The sequence below is a fragment of the Andrographis paniculata genome, unplaced genomic scaffold, assembly GCF_009805555.1.
Source record: "Andrographis paniculata isolate CXL003 unplaced genomic scaffold, ASM980555v1 Contig65END, whole genome shotgun sequence".
NCBI classification, from domain to species: Eukaryota; Viridiplantae; Streptophyta; class Magnoliopsida; order Lamiales; family Acanthaceae; genus Andrographis; species Andrographis paniculata.
In genome coordinates this window covers 1047788-1067518 of record NW_026137601.1, presented here as the reverse complement: position 1 = coordinate 1067518, position 19731 = coordinate 1047788, and the positions used below count along the sequence as shown (strand labels likewise).

At 36.7% G+C, this 19731-nt stretch overlaps 4 protein-coding genes across 4 annotated transcripts; 3 read left to right on the top strand and 1 right to left on the bottom strand.

Annotated features, from left to right (window-relative positions):
- Positions 1–2410: 2410 nt before the first annotated feature.
- Positions 2411–3567, bottom strand: LOC127262119 (probable carboxylesterase 12). Its single transcript, XM_051290648.1, has one exon. It carries the CDS (start codon positions 3467–3469, stop codon positions 2576–2578), a length of 894 nt encoding a protein of 297 aa, XP_051146605.1. The 5' UTR covers positions 3470–3567; the 3' UTR covers positions 2411–2575.
- A 3764-nt stretch (positions 3568–7331) lies between these two features.
- On the top strand, positions 7332–10337 carry LOC127262118 (polyadenylate-binding protein RBP47-like). Its single transcript, XM_051290647.1, has 6 exons — positions 7332–7804; positions 8464–8941; positions 9138–9199; positions 9278–9408; positions 9903–9999; positions 10095–10337. Exons 1-6 carry the CDS (start codon positions 7484–7486, stop codon positions 10182–10184), a joined length of 1179 nt encoding a protein of 392 aa, XP_051146604.1. The 5' UTR covers positions 7332–7483; the 3' UTR covers positions 10185–10337.
- Positions 10338–10509: 172 nt separating this feature from the next.
- On the top strand, positions 10510–17081 carry LOC127262351 (uncharacterized). Its single transcript, XM_051291001.1, has 15 exons — positions 10510–11154; positions 11243–11350; positions 11435–11706; positions 11782–12027; positions 12159–12277; positions 12373–12468; positions 12581–12686; positions 12810–12950; positions 14118–14463; positions 14873–14980; positions 15129–15400; positions 15496–15738; positions 16103–16317; positions 16409–16514; positions 16644–17081. Exons 1-15 carry the CDS (start codon positions 10668–10670, stop codon positions 16776–16778), a joined length of 3000 nt encoding a protein of 999 aa, XP_051146958.1. The 5' UTR covers positions 10510–10667; the 3' UTR covers positions 16779–17081.
- A 543-nt stretch (positions 17082–17624) lies between these two features.
- On the top strand, positions 17625–18918 carry LOC127262001 (uncharacterized). Its single transcript, XM_051290460.1, has one exon. The coding sequence runs from the start codon at positions 17707–17709 to the stop codon at positions 18739–18741; it is 1035 nt and encodes a 344-aa protein (XP_051146417.1). The 5' UTR covers positions 17625–17706; the 3' UTR covers positions 18742–18918.
- The last annotated feature ends 813 nt before the right edge of the window (positions 18919–19731 follow it).

Below are 19731 nucleotides of genomic sequence, written 5' to 3'. Positions count from 1 at the left end.
TAGTGGTAAGCATTAAGTGTGTACTCTTTTGGTGCATGCAAGAGTGTATCTATATATATATATATATATATATATATGAATTCATTTTCTTTTGTACATGTACATTTTAGTATATGTATTTTATTATACTCCATCCGTCTTGTAACTAAGCATCCATTTGTTATTTTTACGGGGTTTTAGAAATACTAGTATTATATTGAGATGCAGTAGAAATAAAATAAAAATGACTAAAATAATATTGTGTAATATAAAGGTAATGACATTTACGTAATATATTGTAAGTTGTAAGATTATTTGTAATATTAGGTAGATAGTACAATTACTAAAAAAAAAAATGAATATTTTGTTATGTGACGGAGGAAATATATAATAGTATAATAGAAAGAAGAAAAGAAGAAGAAGATAATTTTGTCCTTAAATCCATTTACTTTTAATAATATTGTTTGCAATATTACTTAAAATGTAAGAAATATTTTTTATTAAAGTAAAAATTAATTTTGTTAAAACAACCTATATATTTGAATTAGACAAATAAAAATGACAAAATGATTCATGTAACATTTTATATAAGTAAAAAAAAATACAAGATATGTATAGAAAAAAAAAAAAAAAAAACACAACCTAAAAAAAATAAGAGCAAATTATGTGGGATTGAAAGAGTATATTTTTATTAAAAGTTGTGGCGGGTGAATAGTATTTATTTTGATTTGAAATAATAAAAGAATTAACCTTATGACTATGTTTGATTAGATGAATTTAAATTTGAAAGTGAATTTTGATAAATAAATTTAAATAAAACAAAAAAAATTATATGATTAAAATTCATTTATTTGATTGCATAAGGTGTTTAAAATAATACAATACAAAAAATTATAAAATATTAACAAACAATGCACAAAAAAGAACAAATTCATTATGCCTTAGATAAATATTTTATGGTAAATCTTAATAAATTAGGGTTTGTTTGGTTTGTGTTTTAACTTGAAGTTTTGAATTAAACTTTAGTTTAAATAGTTTTGATATAATATTTTGTAAAAAAAAAATAATACTCTCTTCGCCCCAATAGAATGTATTTTTCTTTTGTATGTTTTTATAATAGATTAAAAATAATAATATTTTATTAGTCAGTAAAAATATAAGATGATTTTAATATTTTTGTTTTTGTAAATATAATATTTTTTCTTTTGACCAAAATTAGAGGTATTTTGACATTTGTATTTATATTACTTTTAAAGAGGGTACTTTTGAGTTGATAGATTAAAATGATAAAAAAAATTTATTGAATTGATACGAGTACATATATTTTTATTGAATATAATTTAAAATAAATAAAAGTATTAAGAGGGTATTTGAAAAAGAATTTATCGAAAAAATTCTAGTTTATTTAATAGTTTCTTTTAACCGTTTGGTGTAAATTCTTTTTTTGAAAAAAAAAAAAAAATGGACTCAAAAAATTGAAATCATAATCAAACAATTAGGATAGGTAATGGATATGATACGCTAGTAAATGGGCCAATGGTTTTCTGAGGTCCAATAAAGTCAATGGTTGGATTGGACTAGCTTCACATACTTATAATTAATAATCAAATATTAACATTAATTTATAAAAAGCATTTACTTTCAAAAAAATTATAACAATAATACATGTATGTAGTATGTCATGTATCTATTACTCCCCTCTGTCATCCAATCGTTTATTTGATTGGATACGGATTTTTAAAAAAATATGTAAGAATAAAAATTTTTATAAAGGAAAGTGATATAGTTTTACTTAAAAAAAAAAAAAAAAAGGAATAAATTTGGATGAAAATAAAAAATAAAAATAAAAATAAATTTGAAGGTCTATTTGCAATAGGTCTCACTTCAAATATGATATACTTTAGTCTTCTTTTTTGTGGGAAGTAATGCTTATATGTACCTTATTTATTTATTTATATTATATTGTAAAATTATCGATAGAAAATATAAAGTTGCATATATTCTCAAGCAAAAAAGGAAGAAAGAGTTTACTTACAAATGATTGCCAAAATAATTTCATCAATGTCAGTGACAACGGCCCACACTTCCACCATAATAATTTTATTATTAATTATTACTATATTCATTTATTTTTGGAATATGGTTGCTTAAATAATTTAAGTTGTGTTTCTTTTTGCACTAAAATTTTAAATTGTACTATGTGTATATTTACGAAATATTATTTTAATAATAAATTCAAGCTAATATTTTTTAAACTCAATAAAAAAAAAAAACGCACATGGCTCCTACTCATTTTTTGGATTCCATTCTAAATTAAAAAAAAATAAAATTGAAGTATTAAATTTTAAAAATAAAAAAAAATATTTAATTTAATATTACTGAAAACTTAAATAGTATTAGTTAAATTTAACCACTCCATTATACCATAATAAACAAAAAAACACGAATGGATCATTTTAACCTAAAACGTTGGAAAGAACTATTTTATATATACATATAAACTTTATAAAAAGCAAAGAAATAACAATAATACAATCGAATCTTCCCAAAATAAAATATGATTATTTTTAATTTAATATTGCAATATTTGAACTTCTTATTTCAGAAACTCCACCAAACGGTCTATGACAGCCACAGATTTCTCAGCAGTTAAATCAAAGAGATAAAACACGTGCCCCTCACGCTCCGTCTCCATCATCTCCACTTCGCCGCCCCACGCGCTCTTCTGCAACGCGGCGCAGTACGCCACCGCCCTCTCCTTCCGAGAGTCATTCTCCGCCACCGCAAACATCACGCGCCGCCCCGCCATCCGCCCGATCCGCGGATCCACCGCCGGATTCACCCGCGGATCGTCGTCCCCGCCGCTGCTCCCCGGGCAAAGGTACTTGTATAATATATCCTCTCCTTTTAATCCGAAGTACGGATGCAGCAGAAACAGACCGGCGACTTCTACTCCGGCGAGCTCCTCCACGCCGGCGCGGAGCGCGACGTCGGTCGCTATGTTCGCGCCGGCGCTCTCCCCGCCTATATAAACCCGCCGGAAGTCGGCGAGCTCGTTCAGCCACGGCTCGGAGCCGTCGCCGCCGGCGTGAGCCGCGGTCCACCGGAAAACGGTCCAGGAGTCGTCGTAGGGGATCGGGATAGGGTTTTCCGGAGCCAGCCGGTACTCAGCCGAGACGGCGATTACGCCGGCTTTCTCGACGACGGCGGAGACGAAATTGTGGGAAAAAGAAACGAAGGCTGATCCGACGCAGAAAGCTCCGCCGTGGATGTACACCATTACCGGAAGCTTCCGCGGCGGATCGTGGCGGCGAGGCGCGTAAATGCGAGCTGAAACGCCGCTCTCCGAATCGATTACCACGTCCTTCGTCCGGACGGCGGCGTTCGGATCGTCGGACGGCGGGACCGCCGGCGGAGTCGGAAGCCTTTCGATCCTACCGTCGTTGTAAATTCGTAAATACGTTAAGTCGATTTTAATCTCCGACGCCATTGTTGGAAAACCTCGAGTAGACCGACTGAATATTTATGGACTGAGAATGCTGAGGGGCAGTAACCGACACACTAAACCCGACCCGGATTGGTTTGGGCCGGGTCAACCATTAAGATCAGTTGGCCCATTGGGGAAATCGAAGAATTCAACGGCAATAATTGTGTCATGAGCTCATTAATGGTGAGGCCCTTCCTTATTATAAACACGTAAGGGTGCGTTTGTTTTGGGAATTGGATTGAATTTATACTATTTATTCAATTTTTTTCTTAAAAATATTGAATCAAATACTTATTTTTTATTTTTTATATTATACTAAAAAATTAATTTTACATTCAAAACATTACATCAATCCCTATTTATATCACATTATATAATTATTCAAATTCAAAATTTTTACTATTCAAATCTTAACTCAAAATCCAAATCCGGAAGAAGCACACCCTGATTAATCAACTATCCTATAAATTTTAGAGTAGGTGATGATTTAGTAAGGGTGTATTTGGTCAAATGATTTTGTCTCGATTTTTTTTATTAATTATTTTTTATAAACTATCAAACTAAAGTTTTATTTATAATTTTTTATATTATATTAAAAATTAATTTTATATTAAAAATAACACGTCATGTCACACCCTATAATAATTTAATTTTTTTTAATTACTCAATATTTAATTTCTAAATTCAGATATTAATTCAAACAAATGTTTATATTCCTTTTTTCCTAATTAATTTGTCCAATGTAATTGTCACAAAATTTTAAATACTATATAATTAGTACTCTCTCCGTTCCACATATCATGTCTACGTTGCCGTTTCTGTCCGTCTCACATATCATATTAATTTTTTTTTTGAAAAATGATTACACACTTTGATCTTATTTTAAACTTTTTAATTTATTTTTTTTTTAATTTTAATTAAACTAATTAGTTATCTTAATCTTAATTTATAATTATTTATATTATAAGATAATTATCTACTAATTACATCCCTCCTAAAATACCGTGTCTACATTGTAGCAGACACGGTACGTGGGACGGAGGAAGTAATTAATAGTATATTAGAAAAATATTACATATTAAGATGATATTTAATTAAAATAAAAAATTAATGATTAGAAAAATATATCATATTTTAAATTTATAATCATTAATTTTTTATTTTGATTAAATTATTTTATATTTTTTAAAAATAAATAAAATATATGGACAAATCGAAATTAAAAAAAATAAAAAAATGAACAAACTAAATAGGAAATGGGAGGCGAGTTTTATTTATTACATATTCGAATTAATAATTACTTAATTAGCAGTTAATTTATAGTGCAATATGATAGTGATACGGCGTCGTTTCGCAACGATTGCACAGTGAAATGAATGATTGGGTCTAAACGGGAACCACGAAGATCTTTTCTTAACCTAGGTGGTTCGTTTTTCTTCTTCAATTCTAATTTTGATAGTATTTTTGAGATTTTCTGCTTTCTTTATGATATGATCTGTCAAGAACTTCTCGAGGATTTGTATTTTTGTTCAATTTCTTGTATAATAGTAACTCTTTCAGCTGCTTGTATGGTTTTTGCTTCATTACAAAAGCAATCCCCTCTCATTGATTACACTTTTTCAAAATTTCTGTATCTTCACAGAGTTATTGCTTCGTTGTCTTCAGCTCAATCATGTTACTTTTATGATTTAATAGCAATGTTAATTTGGTTCTGTGCATTGATCATTGACAGTTGTGGTTTTGATTTTTGTCCTAGTTTGTAGCGGTTACATTCTTTCTCTCTGGCCTTATCACTGCATTGTTCTTCCATAACCAGAATTGAATACTCCACATTATATATGTATATTGTAATGGTGATTCGATCCTTTGTAAATTGTAATGTTGTTATTCACCATAGCAGTGACATTTTCGACTATTATGGAAATGGTGGATAAAATTCATTAAACTTGAAAAATGAATTTGCAGCTGCTGTTGAGCTAAGAAGTCTAAAATGGATTGTTAAATAACTTTTGCTGCTGTATGATGTTATGACAAATCATTTTGCATTCAAGTTTCGGCTTTTCGTGTTATTTTCAGGGCTACAGCAGAGAGTACTTCGGCTCTAAAGAAGTCTCCGGACATTTTCCTACACTGTATGTTCTCCATACCCAAAAACTCTTATGACTATATTATGAAGCTACTAAATGGCACTCACAAATCGCACGTGCACAAACCCTACTCGCATATCGCACGTGCGCTTTCATATGATGTAACTAATCTAATCGATGGAGGCTTAAGTGCTCGTTTCTTACAAGCCAACACACGGTGCGTCTTTGCTGGTAATGTAAGATGTCGGATCCCTTAGCTTGACACCATACACACATCCTTATCATGTCTCTGGAAACTTTTAGTGAGTGTTTAGACCAGAGCATGAAATTGTAGATAAATAATAATAGAGAATAGATACGTGGAGATAAAAAAAATAAATTGGAGAATAGAATTGTTCAATTGGGCAGAGGTTGAGATGAGAAGCCACTCAATGGAACAAAGTATGAACTAAGAAGAGTGTGGAATGAAGATTAAAGCTTTCAAAGTGTTTCTTAATTTTTTAGTTTTTTTTACGTGAGATATAAAGAATTGTATATATAATATAAAAATAATGAGTATATAATATATTAATTTTTTTGAAAAAATATTGTGGGAGAAAAAAAAAAAAAGAACACGCATATTTTCACAAAATAAAAAGTATACTTATCTATATACATTGGGTTTTGTTGCTTTTTATTTTTTATTTTGGAGTAAACCGTTTCTTATATAAGGTAAGAAGCAATATTGATAATCTTTCTATAAAAAAAAGTGTACTTATTTATATATATTAGATTTATTATAATTTGTATTTCTTTTTTTTAAAAAAGTTTTAATAAACACAAGGGTTTTTTTTTCTTTTGTCTTCAAATTTACAATTTTTACTGTTTGAACTGGAACGTTTCTTAAAATAAATATTTTTTTTAATACAAAATATCTCATCATATATTATTTTAATATAACACTCAAATCAAAATTTCATAAACTTATTAAAGGGAAATCGTATCCTTGCTTTAACTGATCAAGATACTTGTCGCTATTTTTTCATAAAATCAATAAATAAATAGTCCAATATTGGACACAAAAATAAAGTACCACATTATTTAAGCCAACATTCGACGATCCCAAATACATGATAATAGTTTTTATGTGTAGATATATACCAAGTTGATGAAACACCCACAATCAATTAAATCATTGAGACTGCCAAGCACAACCCATCATAGTTGACCGAAATTTCACCCAATCAAAACATGCCACTTGTCAAGCACAGCTGTTTGACTTTGACCAAGTTTGGCCTATCCGTGGCAAGGGAAGCTTACCGACTTCATCAAACCCTAATAATATTATTTGGGAACCTACCAAAATAATTATACTTATGTTGTAACTTGATATTAAATTTTTTCTTGAATTAAATTTGATGACGTGTAATGATGAAAGACAGATATCATATGTATGTATAAAAGATGTTAAAAGACAAAAAAAAACAGGTTTAGGTTTATCCAAAAATAGAATCATCCCATGAGAGTTGTATTTAATGCTGCTGCGTTTTGTACTTTGTGAGTTGTGTGTTGTACCATAGACTTGAGTTACCCTAACCAAATCTGGTAAAGATCCACCAGTAAACAGAGAACGGCTGCCATATCTGTCGTTGCATAACAGCCGTTGGATCTTGAATCGGAATGGGGCCCACTCTAACACCGCCTGTTCATTTGGCGTGCTCTAAAATCGACGGCTGGGATTTAATCTTGATGGCCAATGACGGACCGGATTCGATTTCGTCATATACGATGCCACACGTTGAATCCACCCTAGATCCGTAATATCTGCCATCTCGTTATTCTCTCGCGAGCCGACTTCGCGAAAGTTCGTTCTCTGCGTTCTCCGGCTGGGAAACGGCTGATTCGCGCCGGAATTGATCCTCCAGGGAGGTGTGATTGCCGGAGAGGAGTGATGAACGGCGGAGATTTGAATCAGCAACAGCAGCAGCAGCACCAACAGATGCAGCAACACCAGCAATGGCTTGCGATGCAGCAATACCATCAGCAATGGATGGCGGTGCAGTACCCTGCCGTGACGATGCAACAGCATATGATGCATTACGTGCCGTACTACCACCCTCACCACCAGCAGCAGTACCAGCAACCGCCGCCGCTGAAACAGAACAATCAGATTCAGAGCTCTAGTGAAGATAACAAGACGATCTGGATTGGAGATCTCCAACCGTGGATGGATGAAGGCTATCTTCATTCATGTTTTTCTCAAACTGGCGAGGTAACAGAGACTCCTTTCTTTTTCTATTTTTCTTTCCAAGTTAGCGCTATAGACTTATTGCGGATTTGCCTTAGAGATTACTTTTCAATTGTCTGCCGGTGATTCGTTGCAGTTATAACCGTAGAACTTTGAAAATAGGTTTGCCGATGTTAATTATTTCGAAAAATTTGCGGTGTCTTTTGAGTCTCCGTGTTGATTCCCGAAGAAATTAACGACATCTGATATCTAGATTCTGTTGGAAATATACATATATATGGTGTCGTTAAGAAATAGACATTATTGCGAGATGCATAGAGGCCATAAGAATGACTGCAAGTTTAGGACCTACTTTAGAACATGAAATTTTTTTATTTTGAATGAAATGGTTGTTGCTTTCAATTTTTGAGGTTTTATAAGGCTAACTTCGAAGTTCAATTTCCTACCTATAATTAATGTCTTTGTAAATGGCAAGGTTGAATTGGTTAAGTTAGAACTATATTTCCTGATTTGGATGAAACAGTATTGTTATAGGCCTTCCACTTTTGTCAGTATGCATAATTATTGTTATTGTTATTCCTTTGCGTGTCTTTGATGCTTCTTGAAAGCCTTGTGAGCTACCAATCTATGCCAAATTTGTCTTTTTATATCTTTTTAATGAGTTAGGCTGTTTAAAAAAGCAGGTTGTCTCAGTGAAGATAATCCGCAATAAGCATACTGGTCAGTCAGAGAGGTATGGATTCATTGAGTTCAGTTCTCATGTAGCTGCAGAGAAAGTTCTGCAGAGCTACAGCGGTGCCACAATGCTGAACACAGATCAGCCGTTTCGCTTGAATTGGGCAGCCTTTAGCTCTGGTGATAGGCGGCCCGATGCTGGTTCTGATTTGTCAATATTCGTTGGAGATTTGGCCACTGATGTTACTGATGCAATGTTGCATGATACATTCGCTAGTAGGTATCCATCTGTTAAAGGTGCCAAAGTTGTAGTTGATGCAAATAGCGGCCGCTCGAAAGGATATGGCTTTGTTAGGTTTGGTGATGAAAATGAGAGGACCCGAGCATTGACTGAGATGAATGGACTGTATTGTTCCAGCAGACCTATGCGAATTGGTGCTGCAACACCCAAGAAACCTTCATCACAGCAGCAATATTCTTCACTAGGTGCAGTATATTATTCCACTTTTATGCCATATAGTGTTTAACACTTATGCTGGTTTTTAATTTTTCAACTTGTGTTCCATATCACTCCTTTTATGCTAAAACATGACGTTTGGTTCGTAACTAACTAGTTCTCTTTTTCCGACTAATTGTAGCGTAGTTTGTTTACAAGTTCTTGGTTTGTCCGTAATGTTGTCAGGTGGATATTCAAATGGTGTGCTGCCTCAAGGTCAGCCTGAGAACGACTCATCCAACACAACGGTAAATCCATCCCCTGTTTCGAATTTCCCTATAATATTAAGAAGTTAATAAACTCACAGATTTCATGAGTCCTTTTAGATATTTGTGGGAGGACTTGATTCAGATGTTACTGATGAAGAGCTGAGACAATCCTTTACTCCATTTGGGGAGGTTGTCTCTGTAAAAATACCCGTGGGAAAGGGGTGCGGCTTTGTACAATTTGCAAACAGGTATTTCTATGATCTTCTTTAGCTATTACAATGCTTATAAATATATTCACTATCTAGGTGTGTCTAAGGAAAAGGTTTTGTATACTGTTATTTACCTATTCATGTGTAGGTGCACTTGTGAGAATTATAATTCCGAGATAGGTGATATATCTTGTTTTCTATTGTTATGATTTAAAAGAAAATTGTGGATAGTTCTGTTTTTGAGTTGTGGAAGATCTCGGGAGGCCATTAAGTTGAATTTGCCATGTTTTTCTTATGTGGGACACAAAAAATTTTGAGTTTGCTGACAAACCAAATGAAAGAACATACAGAGAAGAAGCATCTCATATAAGATGTTGAGATCTATACGTGAATGTTAGTTATCATCACACAGAACATTGTTGTCGAATGGCTCCCACCATTTTCACTTGCAACAACACAAATTGGTTCTATCATTGTTTTAGATTCCATTACATGTCTAGTAACACAATCATCCCTTCTTTCGCATTTAACAGAAGCAATGCAGAGGATGCTCTCGAGAGACTAAATGGAACAGTTATCGGAAAGCAGGCTGTTCGTCTTTCATGGGGCAGAAACATGGGAAACAAACAGGTATATTTCATCCTAACATTTTCTTTCAATGAATCTCATCATCAGATGCCCATTCTGTTAATCTCTAAATCTTTCTTGCACGTAAATATGGCCAGTGGAGCGGAGCGTACTATGGGAAGCAAGGTGGATATGCTGCTGCAATTTACGGGACACCTTCGAATGGCCATGCAACTGCCCAGCAGTAGCCCATCTTCTGAGCAAGCCTATTTATCGATCGCCAGGGATAGATGTATCCGAAAACCGACAAGAATTTTGTAGCTGGATTATATATCATCACCCCACCCCACCCCCTCCCCTCCCCTCCCCTCCTCCCTTTCTGTTTTATCCTTTTCAAACTCTTGGCTTGGGATATTCACATTCAAAAACCAGAACTTTATAATGCTACTAGCGTTTTAACTTTGAAGCATAGCAGGTTGCTCATGTGTTTGATTATTTGTTGTTATTAGGTCATTGTCAGAAGTGGATCAATTAATTAATTGATTGATGGATTGATTGATTTCGGCTACATATGTTAAATCATATGTAAGCAAATTTGGATATTCACGTCTTTGTTTGTGTCTAATGCATTTCTTTTCAGGCATATTTTACAGCAGGCCAATAAACACTTTGGAGTACTCTCCAGACTTGGCTCTACGCAGACACAACAAATTCTCCTTGTCTACTCAGCAATGGCAAATTCCTATCAGCTCCAACAACTAAATCCAACAGCAACGAACACAACAATGCTGCAGCATATCTCCATTGTCTGGCCTATATATATATTAACCGGCAGCAATCGAAGAAACCATAGCGCCGTCGAAGAGATGAACCAACCGGCGCTGTTGTTCTTCGCCTTTCTGGCACTTGCAGCCCATGCAGCCGGGAGAAGACACGATGATTCGTTCACGAAACTGCTGAAGTCGCCAAGACTGAGAAGATCAGGTCATAGTTCTGCTGAGGATGTTCTAACCGATGTTTCGCTTGTCTACAAGTATCCTCAGGATGGCCTCAAGGAAGCTGACAAGATCCTCGGATTGCCCGGACAGCCGTCTGTCGATTTCAGGCAGTACTCGGGGTATGTCACCGTCGATCCTACAGCTGGACGGGCGCTGTTCTATTACTTCGCCGAGGCTAAAGACTCTGTCGACAAGCCTCTCGTTCTATGGCTCAATGGAGGTAACATTGTTTTTTACTTCTATCCGTATTCTCGTTCAAGTTTAATTAATCTGTATCGAATATCTAACATGAGATTGCGTTGCTGCAGGGCCCGGGTGCTCTTCGTTCGGGAATGGAGCAATGACAGAGCTCGGGCCATTTCGAGTGAATCCGGATACCAAAACACTGTGGCACAACGAGTATGCGTGGAACAACGGTGAGTCTTCGCACTTAAGTTTTCTTCGATCCTAGGATGTTTTTGCTAACGTATTTCAAATTCTGGCCCCGGAACTTCATACAGTGGCAAATGTGATCTTCCTGGAGTCGCCGGCCGGTGTAGGATTCTCATACTCAAACAGGTCATCAGACTACGTTACCGGCGACAAACAGACCGCAGCTGATTCCTACACATTCTTGATCAACTGGCTCGAGAGGTTCCCGGAGTACAAAACCCGCGACTTTTTTCTAGCCGGCGAAAGCTATGCCGGCCATTACGTGCCACAGCTTGCTCATCTGATCCTGCAAAACAACAAGCTCCCAAACGAAAGCGTCGTAAACCTCAAAGGAATCACGGTAAGTTCGAAGCCGCCTCTTTGTTCATTACATCTCTGTTTTTTTTTTCATCATGAATGTGTACCGAATGGTTAGATTGGGAACGCATACATCGACTACACAGATAGGTGGACCGGCACGTACGAGCATTTCTGGACCAGCGCGCTCATATCAGACGAGACACACCATGGTATCTTCGCCAACTGTGATTTTTCTTCATCGAGTGTCAATCGTTCAGACTCCTGTGATAAACTCCTCGATAAGGCGGATGTCGAGATGGGCGACATATTCATTTACGACGTTTATGCGCCGTGGTGCGGCGATAATGCCACCGGATCCCTGGTACGCCTACAATCATTAATTCGTGCATACACATAAATTAATAACACATGATATAGAGACATGATATAGAGACAAGACAAACAATACACTATAACCAGTATGTCTCATACATATATATATATCCATGGCAGATTTCAAACTACGATCCGTGCTCGGACGAGTATGTGTCCTTCTATTTGAACTCGCGGGAAGTGCAGAAGGCTCTTCATGCTAACTTAACCGGAATCCCCGGCGATTGGGAGTCCTGCAAGTAAGATTTTCCTATAGAACTTTCCAGTTCTTGCTCATCGAACATTATAGAACTTTTTGATCATACTAACATATGTTTCTTGTTTCTCATTTTAGTTATGAAATACTTTCGGATTGGACAGATCAACCCGACACCGTGTTGCCGGTCATCAAGGATCTAATGGCTAGCGGCCTTCGAGTTTGGATCTACAGGTGAAAAAAGTTATCGAGAAATATGTACAAAAAATTTATTCGATATAGGGTTACATAACCTTAGAATTTTGAACTTGAGGTTTCTGTATATATATATATATATATGCATTAGTGGCGATACCGACGGTATTATTCCTGTTACAACGACGAGGTACTCCGTCACCAAACTCGGGGGGCTTGTGAAGACTCCATGGTACCCATGGTATTCGGAGGGCGAGGTATTATTGAATCAAATACTTATTTTTTATTTTTTTTAAAAATATATATATATCAAAATTTATTTAAAATATTATATTAAATATTATTTAAATTCAAAATTTTATTCGATCAAATGTACATAGGTGGGAGGCTATGCTGTCGAGTATCAAAATGTGACGTTTGTGACGGTGAGAGGCTCCGGGCACTTTGTGCCGAGCTACCAGCCGGCGCGTGCACTCACCTTCTTCTCATCCTTCTTATTAGGAAAGCTCCCGCCGGGGCAAAATTGAATCTTGACCGTTGGATCGAGATGAATGCCGTTGGATTGGATATTGAGAAATCAATCTTTTAATTTACATGATCACAAACACTTGGGATATTTGTTGTTTGATTTTAAGGGTGAAAATAATTGATGTATGCAATCGCATCAAACACTCTTACCTGTTATTATTCGGACAAGGATATTTATACGATGATTATCCATATGTTAAAATAAGGTAAAAGCGTTCTTTGTTACGTCCCAAACTTTTTCGATAAGAAACACGACTTTGCCGTCAGAAGAAGCCTATTACTCAAACCTTTTGTTTTAATATATACAATGTTCATTTCTTTCTTCTTCTTTTTTTTTTTTTTTTTTTAAAAAAATAAAATAACATCATTTTTTTAGCAAAGCATTACGTGTAACTTTAATTAAAAATAAAAATCAAATAAAAAAATAGAACAAACAAACAATCAATCGCAAAACTATTTAACTATATTCCGAAAACGGCCTGCAGCCGGCCTTCGTCTGTCCGTGTGGCATAGCCAAATCATGTTTGCTATATCTCATATTGTCTTTTCAAAACCTCCAATAACAATGCTAATATACCATACTTAGAATAGGACTAAGCTAAACTTCCTGATGTCTCCCATGTTCAATTTCTAATTTTCCTATTTATTACACACATTTTGTATGCACACGCATGTCTATATATATATTTATATTAAATATTTTTATTCACATATAATTTTATTATTTTCACTTTAACAAATAATAAGTAATTTGTCACTGTTATTTTAATTTACTCTATTATATTTTTTTATCAATTTTTTAATATATATAGGTACTTTATTTTTTATATTTTATTTTAATATTCAAATATCATTATTTCTTAATTTTGGTGTCTAATAAGATCTACATAATTTTTTCGAATGGATGAAGAATATATATGTGAATGTTTAGAGTGTTGATCGGCTCTACGCATAAAAACATATAAGATAATATATAAAATAGAACACAGGGTGTTTACATGTGTAGTCTTTTATACTTTGTTTGATGGGATCAATTGTAGTATGTGTAACGTGTTGTATATATATATATATATATATTTGTCAATAATGTGCTGTGCTCACTATAATTAGCCAAAACACTTCCTTACATTCATTCTTAACTTTCAACGCCAAACATGAAGCCGGCCGCCGGAATATTCCTTCCATTCCTGCTTCTGGCAGCGCTGTTGTCGTCGTCATGGGCTCATAGTTACCGCCAGGATCCTCTCGACGATCTGATCACCGGTCGGAGAGCAACCGCGCCGGAAAATCAGGGCACTCGGGATAAAGAAGATTTCCCGGCGGCAGCCGCCGGCGGGGAGAAAGAAGCCGACAGGATCTGGAAGTTGCCAGGACAGCCGGCGGTTAGTTTCTGTCAGTACTCAGGATATGTGACCGTTGATCCTGAGGCAGGCAGGGCCCTCTTTTACTGGTTTACTGAATCCCAAAATGCTTCCAGGGATCCTCTTGTCCTCTGGCTCACTGGAGGTATGAATATGATACAATCTCGATCAGGCCCTCATTTGATTCCATTTTACTTTCCAGGAATTTAAAGTAGATTCCTTAACTTTATTAAATACTTTTAACGGTGTGTTTGTTGGAGGTCTTTTAACGGTGTTTTTGTTGGAGGTTTGGATTTTGAATAGTAAAAATTTTGAATTGAAATAATTGATATGATATGATATATAAAGGAGTTAGATTTGAGAAAATTGATAGGAACGTAAAATTGATTTTTTGAGAAAATTTTTTTGGATTAATAGTAAATTTTTTGCAGAATTTCTTAAACAAACACACTCCAGTAAAAATCGCTAATATATTAAGTTAATCAAATATGTTAATCAAATCAGTTAACTGTCAATAACTATCAATTAATTGTCAAACGTTGTTTGTCTGTCAGGGCCTGGTTGCTCTTCTGTCGGAATTGGAGCCCTGATGGAGTTGGGGCCTTTCAGGGTCAACCCTGATGGGAAAACCCTGTGGCAAAATGAACATGCCTGGAACACAGGTGAGATTAGCTTAGGACACAATATACATACATACATATATATATATATATAGATAATTAGACTATTAGAGTGAGAGAGAGGGAGAGGGAGAGAGAGAGATAATTATTGTCTTTTCAGGGCAGAACTGAGCCAGAAAACTATGTACAGTGGCAAATATGCTCTTCCTTGAGTCGCCGGCCGGCGTCGGATTCTCGTACTCTAACACGTCATCGGACTACACCACCGGCGACGGGCGGACCGCCGCCGATACTTTTGTATTTCTCCGCAATTGGCTCGAAAGATTTCCCGAGTACAAAGCTCGGGACTTTTATATAGCCGGCGAGAGCTACGCCGGTCACTACGTTCCTCAGCTCGCACAACTCATTCTCGAGAACAATCGTCTCGCCAATTATGCCGTTGTCAACCTCAAAGGGATCGTGGTCGGTTCCCCGTCCTACTAGTTTTTTTTTTCTTAATTATTTTGATTCGACGCTCTTTCGAATTTCAAATCTATCCCCTTTAATTTTATACATAGATTGGGAACGCCTACGTCGACTACCATGACCTATTTAGCGGCATGTACGACTATTTTTGGTCACATGCTATCATATCCGACGAGAGCCACGGCGCGATCCTTAAAAATTGCAACTTTTCGACCAAGGCATCCATGTCTAAACAATGCGAGAAGTCAATGACCGAAGCCGGAATTGAGATTGGGGAAATGTTCGTTTACGACATATACGCACCCGTTTGCGGCACAAACTCTACCGCGCCCGCGGTAGCATTTCATTCATCTTTATACAAATCTCCTGCTACAAATTCTTCAATCAGATATACTATTTCCGTTCAAAACTATGCTACAAATTCTTCAATCAGATATACTATTTTCGTCCAAAATTAAACTTTCTATTTATATTTGGTGTTATTGTTTTTAATATTAAAAATAACCTTATATTCGTATAATTTTTTATACAAATATCATTATATTAGTATTATAATACACTAGTAAAAGTATTTTTGTCATTTTCTATTTGTAATAAATTTTGATATAATAATTAATATTACAAAATCTATAAAAATAAAAAGTTTAGTCTTGGACAGGAAGGAAGTAATTTTTTTTTTTCTTTTTTTCTTTTATGTAGATAAGTACATTCGATCCGTGCTCAGACAACTACATCAATGCCTACTTAAATACACCGGAAGTGCAAAAGGCGTTCCACGCGAATGTGACCAGGACGGTGCCCGGGCCGTGGAACATGTGTAGTTACTTTATAGTTGCGTGGACGGACAAGCCGGAGACAGTCTTGCCCGTCATCAAGGAGCTCATGGCTGGCGGCATAAGCGTTTGGATTTACAGGTGACCTATAATAACAAATTTTAAGTGAAATATAAATATACAGGAATAACAGAAAAAAAATATTTGTAATCAATTGTCGATCATTATGTAGCGGGGATACCGACGGGAGAGTGCCGGTGACGTCGGCAAAGTACTCGGTGAAGAAGCTGGGCGCGGCGGTGAAGACCCCGTGGCGGCCGTGGTACTACGACGGCGAGGTACCAACACGGCTTAACTCTTTCTATATATATAGATAGTTAGATATTAATGACACGGCCGTGTTGTTGTTGGATGAATAGATAATTTTTATTTGAGAGATGGCTATTATATATGTTCGTACTATGTAGGTTGGAGGTTATGCCGTTGGATATGAAAATGTTAGTTTTGTGACGGTTAGGGGAGCGGGCCATTTCGTGCCAAGTTACCAGCCGGGTCGGGCCCTGGCGCTCTTCTCCGCATTCTTGTCCGGGAAACTGCCCTAACCCGAACCCTGCCCACCCGGCGCCGTTCTCGGACCATCGCGGATTGACTACTCATTTTGAGTGCGTGACTATGAAACTCATTATAATTAGAGATTTATTTTTTTTTTTTGTATTTTCAAGGTGTTTTTTTCATATAAAATATAATTATATCCAAGATATTTAAAATACCCCAAACTTCTGTCGAAGACTCGGTCAACGATGGTGTCCGTACAATCCAAAACTTAGCACGTTTGGGAGAGGAGGCGTAGAATGCATAGAGCCAAATTTGTTCGATGAATTGCAGTTTTTTTTATTTTTTTAAATCTTCATTAATTCTTTAGTTGGAAATATGTATATAATTGTGTGCCTGTTTATAAATATATATAATAAAGATTGGCTGTAGTTATTTAATTAATATTAGTCACTCCAGAAGCTTAACAAAAATGTGTAGACATTTTGTTCACTATCTGTGTCACATTAGGAGCTGTGCATGGCTGACCTCAATTTAATTATTTTTTTAATGATTGGATTATTAACTACCATATTTGATCAGTTTAAATTTAATGATAATAATTAAAAAAATATTTATATAATGCATTAATTAAGTCAAATACGAATTAAGAATGGAAAAAAAATAAATGAAATGGATAAAATTAAGAAGTGACAAAAAGCGACATTAAATTCAGAGTTACAAAGCACAGACAAAATCAATGAATGCTTCCTCCAGATGATCTGCACCATCCATTGCTGGCTAGACACGTGGGCGGTCCAGATTGATGTAAGACCTGAACTCCAGGACCAGCAACAAAAAATGACTGCCCCTCCCCACACCTCCAGACAAGTCCACCCTGTCTTTCTTTCCTCCCACTTTCCAGTCTCAGCATTTATATAACGACCCCCATTTACACTTCAAATTTTCTCTCCAGTTGCGTCCCTGCAGTCCCGTACAATGGAAATGGAGGTCATGTTCCCCTCCCCCGCCGTCGACTTCAACTTCGACAGTAGTAACTGCACGTCACCGTACCTAACCGCACCGTCGAGCCCGCAACGCCTTGCCGGCTTCTTCTACAGCGCTCCCACCAGCCCCGGCCGCGGCGGCGCCGCCGGCGTTCCCTTCACCTGGGAAGAAAAACCGGGAACCCCCAAATCCGCCGCCGCCGCCGCCGCCGCCGACGATGCCGACGAATTTCAAGATTCCGATGACTTCGCCTTCGATTTCAGCGGCCAGCTGGAGACCCATTCCCTGCCGGCCGACCAGCTCTTCTCCGGCGGTAAAATCCGGCCACTGAAACCCCCGCCAAAATTCCAGTACGAACAAAACAGGGCCCTGGATTCCCCCAAATCGCCGAGATCACCCACCAGGCTCTTCCGGGAAGCATTCTCCCCTCGCCGGAAAAAATCCCCCGACAATTTCGACCCTTTCGCCGCCGCCCTGGAAAAATCTCGGCAAGCAAATTCCATCCGCGGCCGAGACAGGACCACCCGACCGGCGCCGCCGCCGTCGTCGTCAAAAACTCCCCCGGCCGCCGGCCGGAGCAAACCCTCGAGATCCTTGTCTCCTTACAGGGTTTCCGATCTGTTATTCGACAATCATCATCATCCTCCTCCTCCATCGAATTCAATATTTTCTTCCTCATTCTGGTACAAGAAATGGAAAATCAAAGACCTGTTACTATTCCGGAGCGCTTCCGAAAGCCGGGCGACGGAGAAGCAGCAGCTCCTGTCGAAAAAGCGCCGGCAGGATGACGTCAGGAACTCGAGTTTCCGGTCGACGGACAGCGCCGGTTCGGTGTCGAGCCGGCGCGGGCCGCCGATTTCGGCCCACGAATTGCACTACACCGTGAACCGGGCGGTTTCCGAAGAGATGAAGAAGAGGACTTCGTTGCCGTACAAGCAGGGTTTGTTGGGGTGTCTCGGATTTCATCCGACGGGCCCGGAAATTTCCAGGGGGCCCGGCCCGACAGGTTCGATGTCTCGAGGATGATGATGATGGTAATTAATTCATTAACACAATATCATTACATGGATTTTGGTTAATCAATCCTGTTTAATTTCGTCTTTTTCCACTTTCGATTACATTTTTATTATTTGGCAGTGGCAGAAATGTCCAAGCACAGTGTATTTTAATAAGTGAAGAGTTCAATTTGTTAACGTAATACTATGGTGGCCATGGTCAGTAGCCAATTATATATAAATACAAATTCTCTACACGAATGAATGCAATAAAATATATATGTTGAGGCCTATTATTATGATTATTATTATTAAATTAATAAATAGTTGTGGGAGTTTGAATAAAAATTTGAACTTTATCCAAAAATTCTCCTCAGCAACATGATTAGCAGGGGACAAGTAGTTGAAATTAGCTCTGTATGATCAAAAGTGAAATTGCAGTTATGTCCCATAATTCAAGTAAAGAATTCAAATGGAACCCCTGTAGCAGTCTGTAATTGTGGCACTTTTGGAGGGCATAGAAATTAAATATTCAATTTCAATTTGAGGGAGGAAAGATTGAAGAATTTTGTCAGCTTAATGGTGTTGGTGGGTGTAATCATTTAATCACAGGTGCTGTGCTGTGCTGTTCTGTGCTGGTTACTTTTCCCATGGGAAAAATAAAGCAGAGAAAGATTCATCAATAGTTCATTCTTGTATTGATTAATGGTGGCAGGTCATAAAGTCAATAATATATAATCTCAAGAGTTAAAATAAGGTTGTTGTTATTGAATAAATAAATATATGTAAAATATATATCTCAATAAGTTATATACGTATACAGTTCTTTGGTCAAGAAGTGAGGCATGGGTTGAGTTATCTGACAAATTTGATTAGAAGATTGGATATAAAATTGGCCAAATTGCTGACCAGTTTAGCACAGGCATCCAACTTAAATAATATTAAAATCAAGTGGATTTTCATGACCTGTAATAAATCTTTCCCAACTTAATTACTTTTTAATCCAAATAAAATGTTCAAT

Coding starts and splice junctions, on each gene's coding strand:
- LOC127262001 (XM_051290460.1), top strand. CDS start 17,707: ATGGAAATGGAGGTCATGTTCCCCTCCCCCGCCGTCGACTTCAACTTC.
- LOC127262118 (XM_051290647.1), top strand. CDS start 7,484: ATGAACGGCGGAGATTTGAATCAGCAACAGCAGCAGCAGCACCAACAG. Junction 7,805..8,463: donor GTTTTTCTCAAACTGGCGAG/GTAACAGAGACT, acceptor TTAAAAAAGCAG/GTTGTCTCAGTGAAGATAAT. Junction 9,200..9,277: donor ACGACTCATCCAACACAACG/GTAAATCCATCC, acceptor GAGTCCTTTTAG/ATATTTGTGGGAGGACTTGA.
- LOC127262351 (XM_051291001.1), top strand. CDS start 10,668: ATGGCAAATTCCTATCAGCTCCAACAACTAAATCCAACAGCAACGAAC. Junction 12,687..12,809: donor CATGGTATTCGGAGGGCGAG/GTATTATTGAAT, acceptor AAATGTACATAG/GTGGGAGGCTATGCTGTCGA. Junction 14,464..14,872: donor TGTCCTCTGGCTCACTGGAG/GTATGAATATGA, acceptor TTTGTCTGTCAG/GGCCTGGTTGCTCTTCTGTC.
- LOC127262119 (XM_051290648.1), bottom strand. CDS start 3,469: ATGGCGTCGGAGATTAAAATCGACTTAACGTATTTACGAATTTACAAC.